This window comes from Anoplolepis gracilipes, chromosome 8 (genome assembly GCF_047496725.1).
Source record: "Anoplolepis gracilipes chromosome 8, ASM4749672v1, whole genome shotgun sequence".
Classification (NCBI taxonomy): Eukaryota; Metazoa; Arthropoda; class Insecta; order Hymenoptera; family Formicidae; genus Anoplolepis; species Anoplolepis gracilipes.
Window position 1 is genome coordinate 3,764,306 of NC_132977.1, and position 17,250 is coordinate 3,781,555.

Genomic DNA, 17,250 nt, shown 5'->3' on the forward strand with positions numbered 1-17,250 from the left:
GATTATTTTGAAGATTTTTTAAAATAACATTCTAAAATAAGTTTTTTTATTGCATACGTTTTTGAAAAAAAAAACTAAATATTTTTGTAGAGTAAATATTTTTTATTATACTTGTATAATATTTTCAATATATTAATAAGACAAAGACAAATAAGAGCCAGCGTAGTAGGAAGAGAGCAAATTTTATTTTAAATTAAATTAATAAATTATCATAATTACAATTAATTAAATAAACGAACATTTCGTATATTTGAATTTTTTCTACAGTCTAACGACATGCGAAACGTTCTCTTATTTATCTTTTCAAACCTGATAAATTGTTTTTTCTTTTTTTAATATATCGACTTATTCATGTTACACATTTAATTTTATATTTAATGATATTGTATTAACCATCATTATGTTTATTTTAATTCTTTCGTTTATTTATTTATTATTACGAGAACTTATGAAAATGAAATGTTCATTTATTTGATTGAATATATTTATAATAATTTACTGATTTAATTTAATATAAAATTTGCGCTCCTCCTACTACGCTGGCTCTCATTTGCCTTTGTCTTATTTATATTTTTATTTGATCTTTTGAAGAGCCTTTTTTACATTTTATAATATTTTTATTTTTTGATCACTAAAAATTACAATCAAGACCATATTCAATATTTTGTTGAGACATTGAATATATAAACAGAAAAAAATAGAAATATTTTATATATAATATAAACAAATACATAATTTTCACAATTTGATTAATTGGCGGATTGGCACCTGTGTATTGTATAAAAACAAAATTATCAGAGAGAATTTTTAAAAATTTTAAAAAATTCTCTAAATTCTAATGAAATTACATGAGAATTTCCTGATTTTTTTCAAGTATAAAAAATCCCTGAAAATTCTTTTTATATGTTTTTTTCATGTTTTCCATAGAGTAAACCCTCTGACAAATATCTATTGCGAAAGAATACAACAAGAGTTCTAGTATTTTTAATATTTTTAAATTACTTGGAAAAGTGAGACAATCTGTTCTAATATTCTTTTCTCGGGTGAATGTAAGGGTTTATGCCGTTGTGTGTTGATGGCACCATTAAAAACTAGATGATCCATTAAAAACTAGATTCGCGTCTTCGCGTTTCCGGATCATATAACGGTGCGACATAGAAATGCACGCGCGTTATGCACAAGCGTAACAAGCGGCCATTTATTTCGCGCTAATGATCGTTTCCTCTGTCATACGATTTCCACGGTATGTCACCTCTTAGAAACGATCGCCCGATAAGGCACTCAGGAGATCTTTTTTCTCTCTCTCTCTCTCTCTCTCTTATGTCGCTGAGCGACATCCCGTTCGGATAAAGATCGTGTCCGAGGATATGTACTTTCTACGTATGTATTCGCAGAAGAAATGACACGCTTTCGGCGCGATTCCGACAAATCAAAGGCGTTAATTACCGAGCACGGGCAATTTTCTCTCATGAGACACATAAGCAACATAAATCGAACGGCTATAACTGGATTAATTTGCGCAGAGATAAGAGCGCGAAACTTGTTAACGTCTTGGCACGAAAGGCCAGCCACAAAACATATTTCAATATAAATTTATAATATGTATATTTGTGTGTTTAGGAATAAAAAATGGTTCTTTCAAATATCGTTATTTCCGTAATTTTGATTGATAAAATATATTGGATCAATTTGAGATAAATTTCATTCTTTTTAATAAAAAGATATCGAGATATTTATTCCCTCGTAAGAATTATAGAAAAAATAAATGATAAAATGTTATTTTCAGAATTTTCATATACGGATTAGTTAAAAGACTTAAAAATATATAGATTCTAGATTAATTGCTGCTAAGTAAAAATCAAAGACTCCAAAGTAAATATAACAAAGCTGTGACATGTGGATGCTGCACATAAATGTTTGTATGGCGAAGCCACTACTTTGAGCTGCGCACGAATATGTGCATTTTTCTGAATGCATCACGATTGCAGTTGTAGCAGGGGAAAAAGTGCGCTACGGCAGAAACATTGAAACGGGGCAAGCCACGTTCGTTCGCGCGAATTTATAGCAACCGGTTTGCGCGATCGAAGGAATGTCGATTGTCGTTTGCGCCTGTCAACTTGCGCGCAAGAGAGAGAAGGAGAGAAAGAGAGATACATTGTCGTCATCGTCGTGATCGCCTCGTTCCCTGTTGCCCCTGTCTCTCAACAATCCGCGGTACTTTTCAAAGAGATCAGAGGTGAAGGTGCCTTGGAAAAGCTGCGAATAATGATCCCCTCGAGAGATAAATACCAAGAGGAAAATAAAGTCACGATAAATCAATTATGTCTATAGAACGATTTAAATTGTCCGTCGTTAACCTGCGACTTGCATTCACACATTCAGATATGCTAATTTATATTATTTCTGTATAGGAAATGATGTTGATTGCAAAACATCGGATAAATCGAAGAATTTATAATGAAAGAATTTATTTATTCTTTCATACTGAAATATTAATGTTTTAATGTGTCACGAACGGTGCTATCGATTATTTCTCTTGTCTTTCTGCAATCTCCGGCTTTTTTATTTAAATAAAATTATAAAATAAAAATCATGCGTTTTCAAAAAATGTATAAAGAAAATTTAAATAATATCATTTCGATTGTAATAAAACCAAAGGTTTCCTTTAAAGGCCCAATCAATTCTAGTAGTATGAAAAATAAAATTGATAATTTTTAGAAATTTTTTTGAAGAATATTGATGAAAAATTGATCTTTTTATCGTTTTACATATTTTTATTGATATTTAAACAGTACTTCAGTATTTTTACATCTTGGATATTTAGCGTTTTAATACTCTTCGCCTGTTAAAAAATGATATGCTATTTCTGTATATGTAATTATCTGAAATGAAAAACCTAGAAGGATATTTTCTTAGCCCACTAAACTTAATTAAAATTTAAAAAATTAATATTTAATATTTTTCTAATCTTCAAGAAATGAAAAAATATAATTTTTCAAAAAGAAATTCATAAAATCAATTTTTCATACTGCTAAAATAAACTGAGAGCTGAAACAACTTGCTGCTGTCAACCCTCTGTCAGCGTAAAAAAATTCTCGGTAAGAATCACGGTATTATTACCGTCATACACACCACACACACACAGACACACACACACGCACACACATATCGCTAACGGCCTCGCTGTGACACGCAGGTGCAACCGTGCCGCGCAGTCTGCCAGCGTTCTCCGCGGTTGCGTGTACCGAACCAGTTTTCAGGTTTTACGCACCGGCAAAGTCGACGCCGGCAACCCGGGTGCGTACGTATAATTACATGCACCGCCACTCCCCGTTGAACGCGTTCTGAATGCGAGAGCGTCGGGAGAAAAGAAAATGCATCGCGTAAGAAAAAGAGAAAACTAGCGGAAAAGGGGCGGTGGATGCGTGTAAAAAGAGATGGATCTACAGAAAGAGAAAGAAAGAGAGAAACAAAAGTATGATTCAAAGGAAAAAAAAAAAAAAAAAATGAAAGAGATAGAAGAAATGTGTGGACTCGAAACTGTTGAAAGAAAGTTAAATATGAAATGAGAAAATCGTGTACGTATAATTTATATGGATGGAAAAAGTTGAAACTCTGACAAAAAGAAGAGAAGTGGGAGATGTGTGTAAAGAGAAATTTTGCGGCGATGCTAAAGGGATAAAAGTGAAATAGAAGGACGGAAGATAAAACGCGCAAATTACGGGGAAAAATCAAAGAGAAAAGGGAGAAGAAATACTGGATAGAGCACATTTTATAACGACTATATCTCTTGCCTGATCTAATTAATTCTTTGCCAATTAATGAATCGGTCGCGAAATCTCACTCGGACTTTCCCTCCCATCTTTCGCCGAGAATACCCTCGACTGTTCGACACGTTTTATGTGTGTAAAATCACGTACATGGTATGTGCGTAAAAGGCCACATAAAACTGGCTGCCGCCGGCAAATAATTACTCTCAGCTTGCTTGCCCCTGTATTCGCGATAATAGAACGTCGATGATATTTCTATGTGTCTCTCTCCGGTTTAGCGTACGTTCGTTTAAATGATTACAATTTTTGTAAATGCAAGTTAACAAGCCTGAGACAATGAATTTCATTTTCTTAAAATTGAGAATTCTTTTATTTGCGATATTATAATAAGGCGCAGAAAAAAAAAACGACGACACTAAATTTCAATATAATAAGAGAACATTAAATCATATAAATTAAAAAGATTAAGAATTATATAAGTTAAAAATTCAATAATTAATATTCTTAAAATGTTTTTAAAATCTTAATTAAATAATTATTATAATAACCTATTATTTAAATAATATTTAAATATTTATTATGACAACATCTTATTTCAATAATAATTATTGATATCTCAATAAGCTAATATGTGATGCATTTTAAAACGTTATTATTTTTTTCTTTAGATGTTCCACAACTTGTTTCGCTTCATTGCTTACTTATGCATGCAATGTCACAACAATGTTATTTAAATTTAATTAGTATAATTATGATATAAAATAATGTCCAGATTTAACAATTAGTTCGGGCAAATTACAATTTTATTACGAGACACATGTCAAACAACTCGAATCCTTTTAACACGACTCCCTGCGATAGGTTCGGATCTGATAGCCTTAAATGCATTCGCTCTCTCTAAATGGCTCAATTTGTTGCCTTCCTTAGACGGCGTAGTCGTTTAACGCTCCGGGAGAGGTAGTAATTTTCAAGAACCAGATCGAAGTAGGGCACGAAAACGTGGTCGATTGGACACGATAATACGTTGGTCATTTAAATCGACCCAATTGGCCGCAAATTGCCAGTGTCGTTGATTCGACAAACACAGGGTTCCGTGAGAGAGATCTCATTTTCGGTGATTGCACGCGCGCGGAAAGCGAAAGCTTTTATTAATAACAATTATAGGGAGGACCGAATGAAAACGATCTTGCGAAAGAGAAAAACGGACGGCGAAAGTCACCGGATGTCTGCACGGATATCATACACGTTGGTTTTACCAAATTAAGTTATGCGCCACGCACGCGTATAAATTATTCCTATAAAACGCATCAGTCATTCCTCCGCTTTCTCTTCCCCGCGAAAAGACTCGGCTGCGAAAGAGATGCCGCCACATCCTAAATTAAATCCTAAATTGACGTATGTGACATGTACATTTCAGTGTCGCTAAAAAATTGAAAATAACATTGCAACTGCGTTTCTTGCGCTTCGAGAAAACAATGTTTTCCCATTGTATTTTTCGGTGAGAAGAAACGAAAATTTTTGAAACGTCAAACGGAAGTTTATTATTTGCCTCTGCCTCGACGTCACAATAGAGTCGACGTCACACGGAAAATGCGAAAAACGAACGAATCGTTTTACGCAATCGTGCGATTGCGATATTTTTACGCTAGATTACGTATTATCCACGGAACGAGAGGAACCTCGTCACGACGTTCATTCAGTCACGGACACAATGTTACGTATCGATAAATTGCAACGTTTCACCGGAGCACATCCTGTGTGCCTCCGCAAAATGATTTCGCGAAAACGTCAACGCCGGAGGGCGCCGGATCGCCTTTTGCTTTCGTAAGGCCTTCGATTCGGTAGAGGATCATTACACTTCACGTGTGCACGCCTCATCTCGATCCAGCTTTCACCCGGTAAACGCATACGTCGGTCAATGCTTTCCATCCGGAGTGCAAGGTCGGCATCAGCCGAAATTCTTTTTATGGAACTCTCCGGTTGGAGATTTCAATTTTTTTTAATAACCACCCCCCCCCTCCCGCTCCCCCGGTAATGATACAGGAAATAGAAATATGAGATGCTTATCTTTGACTTGTAGCATTAGATGCTAAATTTTACACATTACATAAATTGTTGTACAAATTATATACAGCTCGAAATATACCGTCTTTTATAATTATTATATATTATAACAATAATTATAATTATTTAATGAAAAGTTTAAATATCACACATTAATCTTCCAAATTTTTATTCGATCTCATATTCCTATTCCATTTTCTTTTCGCGAAAAAATGTTTTGCGTCACGTTAATCGTCATTTCATTGTCATTATTAATAATCTAGAGATAAGTTTGGCGTGCTTAATACTTCGCGGCATGTAATTTATCCAATTTTGGCGTTTGCAAACTGATCTTACCTAATGCATTATGAGAACTATGTAAGCATAATATGCTTACATGACGAAGGTGAGAGCAATTTAGCAATCGCGGTCTAAAATAGGTGAATAAAATTACCTGGTTCGCGCGCGAGAGAATCAATGGGCCTTGGACGCGAACTAGGTCAATGCGATAATATAAAATAGTAAGACGTAGGTAGAAAATAAATGAACTTGGCAATTTTCTTGCCTGCAGGGTGACACTTTGCGTAGCAATATTTTCTGCTCGCTGCTTTCGTTTAATCTTGATTCTCTCATTTTCATCTCAGACACCCTTTCAACGCTTCATTAAACGTAGTCGGTAGTCGTGCGGTTGATTATTAAAATTTAGATGCATTACATCTGTCATGTTTTCGCGAATTTAGAATAGTTTTTCTTTATTTATTCGTCCTCTTCTAACTTAAAACTAAGGAATCGACTGTAAAAAAAATAATTTTTATACCAAGAACTTTCAATATTTATATTAAGAAATTATATATAATTTTATTGTATTATATAAATCTTTGTATCTGAAAATCTTTATAATTTCTTGAATATCAACATCAAAACTCTGAATACACAAAATAATTCAATTTTGATCGAAGCTGCTTCTTGGCTTAAAAAGGCAACGATCCGACACAGAGACGGTCGTTCTAATCGACCACGCAGTTTCTTGCAAGTCACCGTGGTTACAAATTTGGCAAGACTTTCGCGCGATCACCAGATGCTTCGCGCGCGTATCGTAATCCAAACGCGAGCTGCGCAAAACGCGCTTTCTCCCCATCTAAGGGGACATTTGCTTGAAAAATGCTCGGGCTGGGTTTATTTATTTTTCTTTTTTTTTTTTTTGTTATGCGCGGTCCGTTTTGCACCGCGCCCGCGTCGCCGTGTATAAATTTTCTATTTATCAAAGACACAACCGTGCGTAACGATCTACGCCGGTTTCCGGTGAGAGCTCGCAACTTGTCGCAGCTGTTACCGGTGAACACGCACGCATGTGCGTGAGCCCTTTATGGGCGTGAAAGTCGTCGATCATACGGAGAGTCGTGATATCGTCTATCAATTATCTTGAATTTTTTTTTTTTTTAAACCAACTCCGATCGATTCATTCATTCGAATACATGTTGTATAGTAGAAACAAAGTCGCGTTTCTGTGCAAAATTAATTTTAGAATTAACCGAAAAATATTTTAAAAATACAATGAAACTTTTCAAGATATAATTTTGGCGAGTTTTAATATTAAATAAAATAAAATAATTAAAGAATCTCTCAGAATTATATATCATTCGGTGGATCTGAGAAGGACCTTGTCTTGTAAATTAATCTGTCATCGCGAGAAACAACTTGAAAAGGAGTTAATATCTTCCCATAAAAAAATAATATACAGACGATACATAATAATAGCATGTTTTTTCGGTTCGTCACGCACGATGGAACAAACTCCAAGAAGCTTATTGATGAATTGTAACTGGCCGATCGAATCCATTATTCACAGCAACCGAGATCCACAGGCGATATAACACACGAGTTAAATATCTACAAAGACACGATCGATTTACCATTCTCCTCTTCTATCACTCATTTCATCTCCTTTATAGCTCTTCACACGCGTATGAATCCAAGCGAGATCTTTCTTTGACCATGGCACGTCAACGTCTGATCCCTCTTGATCGTCCGAGCCGGATCATATAATTGATTTAGACTTTCGTCGAAATGCTTTTAACTCTGATTTGCGACGTGCGCTCCTTCACGCGTTACGGTGGAACGCTTCCTGCTCTGAGAGCTCGACCCAATAATACTCCTACTCGGCAATTCACGCAGATTGATCTTTACGATCGTTGCTACCTCGTAGATTCGCCGCGCTTATTTCGGATTAGGTGAATTTGATCCACGTAACAGGCGCGATAGTAAAGGTAGAAGGACAGGGTCATTGAACTAACTCCCCGTTCGATTCAATTGCGATGTGTGGGAGAAATAAAAAAGACGTATAGAAAAAAATTGAAAAAAATGATGATTTCAAGTTATAATTTTTGCTAAATTTATTTTAAACTGTCAAAGCAATTTTCAGTAATAATAATAATGTCAATAATGTACGAATTGTTTGATATAATAAATAATATTATAAAAGAAATTTAAAAGCAAATCAAAAGATTATACTGCCATTTATAATTAGAGACATCGTTACGATAACGATTTGATTGCGCAGTCCAACGCACGCGCTTTCCAAAGTAATTAACTGCGTATTTATCCCCGTCACGTGATAATCGTTAATTGCTATTCCGTTCGTTTGTTCACTCTTCCACGAGTAGTTGTAAGAATAGTATGGATTTCGCCTAACGCATAGCAATGACCATACGTGCGAACGTGTCATAAAAGAGAATGTGCGGTTTAAATAATTATCGATATGTCGTAAGTTAAACAAGAATATTAATAAAAATAAGCGTACGTGCATAAATCTTTCAATATATTGACACAATTAATTATTTTTATTTGATTCTTCTTCTTATCTAAATCTTAAAGTTTAGCTACTAACATATTATTATTTATCTTGTTCCAATTATGTACAATAAATTATATATTTGTTATTTATAATTTTAATTTTAAATAATTAATTCAATTTAAATAATCCATTTTAAATTTGATAAATAAATTATGTAATTCATTTTTCATTTTAGCTTTATTGAAGTCAAACTTTGATATATAACGAAAGAAAGAAAATATAAAGAATACACAGAAATCTATATGACGTCATGCTGAGAAAACTTTAGAACATGACATTTGATTCATTATACTATGACCACACAATTCTAAGAAATATATAAGTAGCTAACCTAAAATAGGTAGCTAACGACCCTTGTCTCGAGAAACTGACCTGTGCTCTGACTTTACTCTGACATTTTCGTCTCAAGATCTTTAAATCTTCTTGTCCTTTGAAAAATTCTCAAAGGAGTGCTCGGGAAATGCCATGAGAATTTAACAAGAAAAAAGTATTTAAAAGTAGAAAAGATTCAAAGGAAGAAGAAAGACAACTTTTCCGAACAAGAAAAAAAATAACACAAAAGAGTAACAAATTCGATATTATATTCTTGTAAATCTTCTTACAATTCGCGCGCGCGCGCAAGAGAGGGAGAGAGAGAGAGAGAGAGAGAGAGAAAAAAAGAAGAAAAAGTTACATAAAATGCAAAAGTTAATTTAATACATTCAACTGTTTTATTAATTATTATATCCGATAAAATCTTTCATCTAATTCTCTCCAATTCGAAATTAACCGAACTTTCGTTCAAGTTCATCAAAGCCTCCTGGCATTTCTCTCGCTCGCTTCGACTTTGCGTCAAGTACGTAATTAACTGAGTACTCACGCTTTTGCTATGGCTGGTGCTGTGGTGCGTATGATGATGCGTGTCAAGTTTCATGTTGGCGCACCGATTAAGGGCGTGCAGCCGCCGAAAGAGGCTTTGCAGCGAGTCGGCCTCGAGGAAGGGATGGTCCTTGGCTACGCCGGAAACGTCTATCGGGAACTGATAGTCTGTAACACGAACAACGTCAATTTTCGCTTGCGTATTCGATTTTATTCCCGATCAAGATAGGCTAATAAGGTGTCGCGCTTACGCGTGTATTTACGTCAACGAAAAATGCATCGCGGCGATATTCGATAACGTTGAAAACATCCGCTCTGCGCGTATTGACCACGTTTTGTTTGTTGCGACGGACGGCATTCAGAGTCATTTGATTTTATCGAGCCCGCTAAACGCGCACAAGTATAAGTTATACACGCCGTCAATAGACCGTGTCCACTTAGCTCACGGGCATTAATCTCCTCGACGGGCCCGGGTCATACGTCGTCGACTGTGCCCCGGCATTGTCAATTCGTCCCTACTCTTTTTCTATTTATTTTTTCAGACAATAGCCGTCGTTTAAATTCAATTAGAGAAGTTAAAACGCGCGTTTTATTTATACAACGATTTACCATTATGATTATATGATTGAATTTTACAACAATCAAAATATTTTAAATATACTTGATAAATTTTTATATAAAATAATATGTAAAAAATATAAAAGAATTTCTTTGCATTATTTTATTAAATTTTATTTCATTCTATTTAAATTCACGAGAAAATAATAACAATTATATAATATACTGTTAATAGTTACTAATGAAATGTCAATATACTAAATTAAAATTATAATATATCACGTGGACATTATTGTTCGTGTTCAATTTTACTATTTTAATTATTAATTGAATATTTTATGACTTAATTTTTTTATTTTGCAAATTTATTTGTAGCAAAAATTAGAATATTACTATTCTAAAAAAAGTAATAGATCTTTATTTATAAATACATTGCGGTGGATCGTTCGTAAAAGTTCGGGAGGTTTTTGTCACGACTTACGCAACACTGTTCTAGATCTGTTGAACCAGATCTCGAATCTATAATCTTTAAATGGGATCCTGGGATCAATTCCTCGGCTCTCGAAGTGGAACGATTTTTTAATAATAATTGCAACGAATAAACGTCGTTTATTGACAAAAGATACAATTATTCTGTTTGATTATTTATTTTGTACAACAAAATAAATTTTTTTTATAGACCATAAACTTCTTTCAAATAAGAATAATTGAAACAAATCTATTATAAAAACTATATGAACGCGCATATGCATATATATGTCAATCGCATTTATTTTCACTTATTAAAGTTTACCGTAAAAATAACCGGATCGATAGCGAATAAATTGACTGGTCATCTGTTTTATGTGCGAACGTTATATTTTATTCGCTTCTTTCTCGAAACACATAAATACGCGCGTGCGTATTTTCCAATCGTTAATATTTCTCGAAACTAGGACGTTGTCGTAATATCGTATTTCGCGAATACGGTAAATGCTAAAGTACCGTATTCGGCGAGGCAAACTGACATAGCACATTTTCTCGATCTTATTATATCGATCGCATTACTATTTTATGATTTATTTTGCTTGCATTTACCATATCAAATGGAAAAATCCTTGTTATTAAAAAATTTATTAAATATTTATGAAACTATATTAAAAAAGTAAAATATATATTACATAAAACTGTTGATATCATATGACGGAAAATATTCTCTCGATAAAGTATATTATAGCCGACGAAAATGCTGGTGCGTCAACATTATATTCGATGAAGAATGATTTGATTCATTACAAATTTCACATCATCAATTGCACAGTGTATATCTTTTGCCGGCTATGCGATCGTGCTTGCATCGATTATATCCTCGATACACAACTCGATATGCTTCTTCGCAACAAGATCGTACACTAACGATGCTACGACGCTATCGAGTAGATTAATGTTAATGGCTGACGATTACGTTCGTGCTTCGTGGATATACTAATTACAGATTAGTCATGTCTATGGGAAATGGTGGGAAATCTATTGATTATGATGCTCGTCGAACAAATCAATAGCATGCAAACTTTGATTTCAATCATCGCCGCAATAATGTCGACAAATATCAATCTGTTTATCACTGTGTAATAAAAATAATAATAATAAAAATATATAATAATATATAATAAATATACATATTATTATATGTATAATAAATAATAAATGTATAAAAATATAATAACAATACATATGTAATAAAAATATATCACTATCGACACATTGTAAATATATTTGAAAAATAATTTTTCTTTTATTCTTCTTTTCTCTTTTTTTATGCATATTTGTTATATCTTCTTTACGATTAAGGTACGATTAAGATAAATCGGTTTTAGTGGTAGATTTAATTCGCAATGCACTTGAGACAGAAAAATTCACTCGCGAAGGATTTGATAAATTTATCCCACGGGTCAGGAATGACAGTGTGAGATCGTTCTTTAATTTATCACGTCGATCATCAGACACAACACCCACGTTTGGTCGCGTCGTTGGAATTCCACGGAGGATGCGATCAGCCGGGATCCTCCGTAACCGGACAAGATCCGCAATAATCCTTGCAATCGTGTACGTGTGTGTGTGTGTGTGTGTGTGTGTGTGTGTGTGTGTGTGTGTGTGTGTGTGTGTGTGTGTGTGTGTGTGTGTGTGTGTGTGTGTGTGTGTGTGTGTGTGTGTGTGTGTGTGTGTGTGTGTGTGTGTGTGTGTGTGTGTGTGTGTGTGTGTGTGTGTGTGTGTGTGTGTGTGTGTGTGTTTTGTGTGTGTGTGTGTGTGTGTGTGTGTGTGTGTGTGTGTGTGTGTGTGTGTGTGTGTGTGTGTGTGTGTGTGTGTGTGTGTGTGTGTGTGTGTGTGTGTGTGTGTGTGTGTGTGTGTGTGTGTGTGTGTGTGTGTGTGTGTGTGTGTGTGTGTGTGTGTGTGTGTGTGTGTGTGTGTGTGTGTGTGTGTGTGTGTGTGTGTGTGTGTGTGTGTGTGTGTGTGTGTGTGTGTGTGTGTGTGTGTGTGTGTGTGTGTGTGTGTGTGTGTGTGTGTGTGTGTGTGTGTGTGTGTGTGTGTGTGTGTGTGTGTGTGTGTGTGTGTGTGTGTGTGTGTGTGTGTGTGTGTGTGTTTGTACGGTCGCGTGATTCTCGTACGTATTTGATGGGCGGTATCGGTATCGGTATTTATATCGTGCCTTGCGCCGACCGACTCGGGTTCAACTGGGTCAATTAGCTACTATTCATAGTGTGCTTCGATCGCGAGAGCCTGCCTGAGTTATGATCAATCGTGCACTTTGTACATGGGTGCCACGGATACGAATGTGTATACGTATAACTAAACACACGTGCCCGCGCGCGCGTAAATTCGCACGCACGTGCACATAAACTCGTACGCGTACGCCACATGTATTAGAGTTATTAGTTTAGAACGGATAGAGTTACATTATATTTGTAGTATGTGATTATAACGGAATAAAAAGAAACAGAGGAGTTTATATTTATATAAATTAAAAAATTTCATAGCTCTTCATGTGTATATATAATTCAATTTTTTATAAGATTTTTACATGACAAATATATTAAGAAATAAAATATAATAACAAAATAAATTATTAATTTTACTCTCCTAATCTTAAAAGTCTCTTTTTAATGTAATAATTATATGACAAAAATTTATTTTTCATATTAAAGATATATTTCGTCTAAAAATATAATATGAAAATAATAAAAAGAATGTATCTGAATACTATTACAGTTTAGAAAAACCTGATCAAAGTACTCATTTCTATTCGCTGCATTTGGCATCTGGGTCGCCGCATAGAAACAGAACATAGTTGCTTTTCTCAGAATATGTTTGTAGGCTACGTTAGTGGAATCTGCGAATTAAATTAAACTTTTATAAGACCGCCCGTTTGTCTCCCACGCGACCCGCAAAAAGTGAAAGCCCGTATATCGTCTCATAAGTATTCTCCTCTCACGCCTAGTATCTTAATTGTTCGCACCAGCATTATGTAATTATCGGTAACACCATCGTATTGTATATTGCTATTAGTATTAGATAATTAAAGTGAATGCCTTGATATAACATGATAAATATCGCATTACGATCGATCATCCTTAACCCTTAATAACAGCCAGTTTAAATACATAAAGTCACGCAATACGTTCCCTTTCCTCACGTGATTTTTCTTATTGTTAGCTGAAAAATTTGAAATGAAATGTTGAAACCAAGCTTTACGACGAAATATTTCATTGTAGAGAGAAAATATAATTTCATAATATTATATTTATTTATAATTTATAATTTATTTTATTTATTTATGTATTTATTTTATTATATATTTTGTAATATTAATTTTATGTTATCTAATTGTCTTACTAAAAATATCAGATTATTAGGACTATTTCAGTTATCAAGTTACAAGCCTAATGATCGATAATAATTGTCGATTAAAATTTCGTCAAATGCTTTTCAGAGGCATCTGAAGGACATCAGCTGTTTGCGCTGCAAATCCTTTGCGATTTTAAATGTGACTTTCTGTTGTTAGGACAGTCTCATGTCATTTCCTCTTTCCTGCTTTTGGCATGTGGGTCGCCACATCGTGGAGACATGTTTATGGGAGTCTCAACCCGAGCAACGGTCAGCTCTACTGACTCATCGAGTCTAACGTTGTTTGAGACTGGCGCTTCTAACGAGTCAAGTACAACGATTCGGGTCGTAACAAATCAAACAGGACGTGCTTATCCTGGTATGAATTTATCGCAACGATTAAACGTCTTGAGAAATAAGGCTGCGCTTTGCCCCTTTAGCGAGGAACATCGTGCTAGAATCATCGCGACTCTCCGTGCAATATAAACTTTCCGTCGGTGCGGTTTTTTTTCTTTTTTCTTTCTGAACGTCTAATTAAAGACCTCGTGGATTATTGATGAGATGGTGGATTTTACGAGGAAGATTTGTCGAGGCGTACGACGAGCTAATGGCTATCCCTAGTATAGCTGTGTCGTGAAGTTATTTTATTAACGATAAGATGAAAGAAATTGATAAACTTTTTGAGTTCCAATGCTGAAAACATTTAAATCGCGACTTCTCTCAGAGTTGCATCCCTATCAGAGTGCAATAATTTTAAACGAATACAGACTGCGAGGAGATTGGGATTATTAATAAAATAATTTATATCACACTATTGATTAATTTTGACGATTATAATTTTTTTAAACATTATTTCGACAACATTTTCAATATTCTGTAATTCAGAAATGTATATGTTTCTGATACGCAATCATCGATAACATACAATAACATAACATATATCTCAGAAAAATATAATTTTAATTCTTCTTAAAATAAACTTTTTTGAATTGTATTCAAAATATGTGTGTGGAAGTAAATAAAAAGTGGATTATATTACTGATAAAAATAATCTGAGGTAGCTAGGCTGTTCTTATCTCTGCAAACTCAGGGATTCTTGATGCACTGCGTCAGCGACGGAAGGAATGCAACCCTCGACACTATATCTCTCTTGAAATTTGCCCTTGTGGCGATGACGACTTACGTGGTTAACGGAAAAAAAATCGCCTGCCTTGTGATTACGAAATCGACGATAAATACGAGTGCGACAAACGCGAGTAAACAAACTCGACCGGCGAGTCTACAAGCATGCATAAAATATATTGTTGCGCCATCGCGACTCGGACACTGAAAATTATTACGTCCAAAGGTGATCCCCGGTCGCGAATACGATTACGATTAATTCGACGAAACGCAAAAGTCGCGCTCCGCTTTTGCGAAATTTGATTTCTCGCGCCAGCGCAGCATTTCCGACTCGATCATAAATATGTTTGTCCGATTAACGCGCAATACGCGCATCAATCAACTGCGTATAAACCGCGTTACATTTTTGTTCGTAGACTACAATAATCTTCGCGAAATTGCAACTGTAATAAATATATTATCAATGTTTCTTTTAGCTAATTGCTATTTAAAATTTGATGAAGAACGACACGGTCGAAAGTTATTATATCAAATAATAATGGGAGCAAATTTCTCGTTTAATTGTACTTTAACATGGTTTTTTAATTTTATTTTACCATGAGAAAACTCATTAAAACAATTGCAAATGGAGTTATTGAATGCGAAAATTTATCATAATATGCATCGTACATAATTATAGCATGATTATAATATCCATCATTTGCATAGATATTAAATATTAGACAATGTCATTATGTGACATTGTATGTCAAATGTTATTGTGGCACAGCTGTTTGCTATTTACGGTGCAAACATCACTTTTCCATAACGAAGTGTCGTTAATTAACACATGACATCAAATATAAACCACCAGTGCATTCAAACACAAATTGAAACACACATAATGATAAATTGCCGTTTATATCGTAACGTGAAACAAAATAAACCATTCGTTCTCTAATTGTTGTCATTAAAATATCGTTGAAAAAGACACAAATAAAAAATCGAGACTATTTTATAGTCTTCATAAATAAATTATGTTTGAAAAATGAAAATTATTAATTTTATTTTCGGAAATATAATAAATATATCAAAATAAATATAATAAAAACATAATAAATATATATCGCAACTTTCTTTACATCAAAGTTTTTTTTTTTTTCTTTTAATAAATTCTTGCACTCGCAACAATGTGTAGTTAAACGTAGATGTACATAATTCCATCCTGTCTCTCTGAACTTTTCTCACGACACTTTATTTAAAAGTCGATTCGTGTACGCAGTATCTGCGCACTCGCCGTGAATTTTGATACGCGTTTACGTAATAGTCGCGCGAGAGGAGAGATTCGAATCACCATAGTATCGATATACGGAAGGATCTCCGTCGGAGGATCGTCGTCGATGCCACGATCTTCCAACGCGAAGGACGCGCGGGCATCTTTATTTGCAGCCGGACTATAATTACGCCCACGTACCATAGCGGTATGACATAAGATCGGTCCTTTTAGATACGGATGACTTCACTTCGCGATTATTGCGCCGCGGGCAAACTAATTATCGCGATTTTTTTCTACGGATCACCGCGGCACGATACGGATCAATAGGCGTTTCACTCCCACGTGGAAATACGAGCGCGCGCTCAAATTGTGATTTTCCGCGTTGAATTTTTTTCACGTCGTCAGCGCGACTTTTCAATTCGACACGCGTATGACGATAATTGCAGCGCTATTTCTCTACGGTTTATCAGTCTCGTCGCATTTCTATAAGCTTGAATTAATTCCGAATTAGCGTTGTTAGTTGCACGTTTACGTATCTCGATGTATCTTATTTATCTATAGTATATGAAATATGTATGCCGACATAAGTCGAGAGTCAAGCAGTCACACATTTAATGTGTATTGATAAGAACCGTTATATACATCCAGACATACGCAAACTTGGAAAAGCTAAAATAAGTATCGTTAAAGAGAAAAAAATAGCACCACACACACACACACACACATATATATATATATATATATATATATATATATATATACTTTGAACAAAACTCAAGTAGCATCACGCGAGAAGCGAGTCTTGAATGACATCGGGGAGAAAATGTGCAATTTGCATGATAAAATCATAATAATTTCGAATGTACACTACGTTCGTGCGAGTGGTTAACGGAACCCGATAGAACATCTTGTTTCGTAAAGGGGTCACT

At 34.7% G+C, this 17,250-nt stretch overlaps 1 protein-coding gene across 3 annotated transcripts in view; it reads right to left on the minus strand.

The window, feature by feature from the left end:
• Cv-c (RhoGTPase activating protein) overlaps window positions 1-17,250 on the minus strand; it is a 230,120-nt gene that overhangs the window by 16,161 nt on the left and 196,709 nt on the right. For all 3 annotated transcript variants that reach the window (XM_072897445.1, XM_072897443.1, XM_072897444.1), the window contains exon 10: window positions 9,527-9,693. In XM_072897445.1, the coding sequence (XP_072753546.1) occupies window positions 9,527-9,693 (167 nt within the window). The remainder of the gene's footprint in view (window positions 1-9,526; window positions 9,694-17,250) is intronic.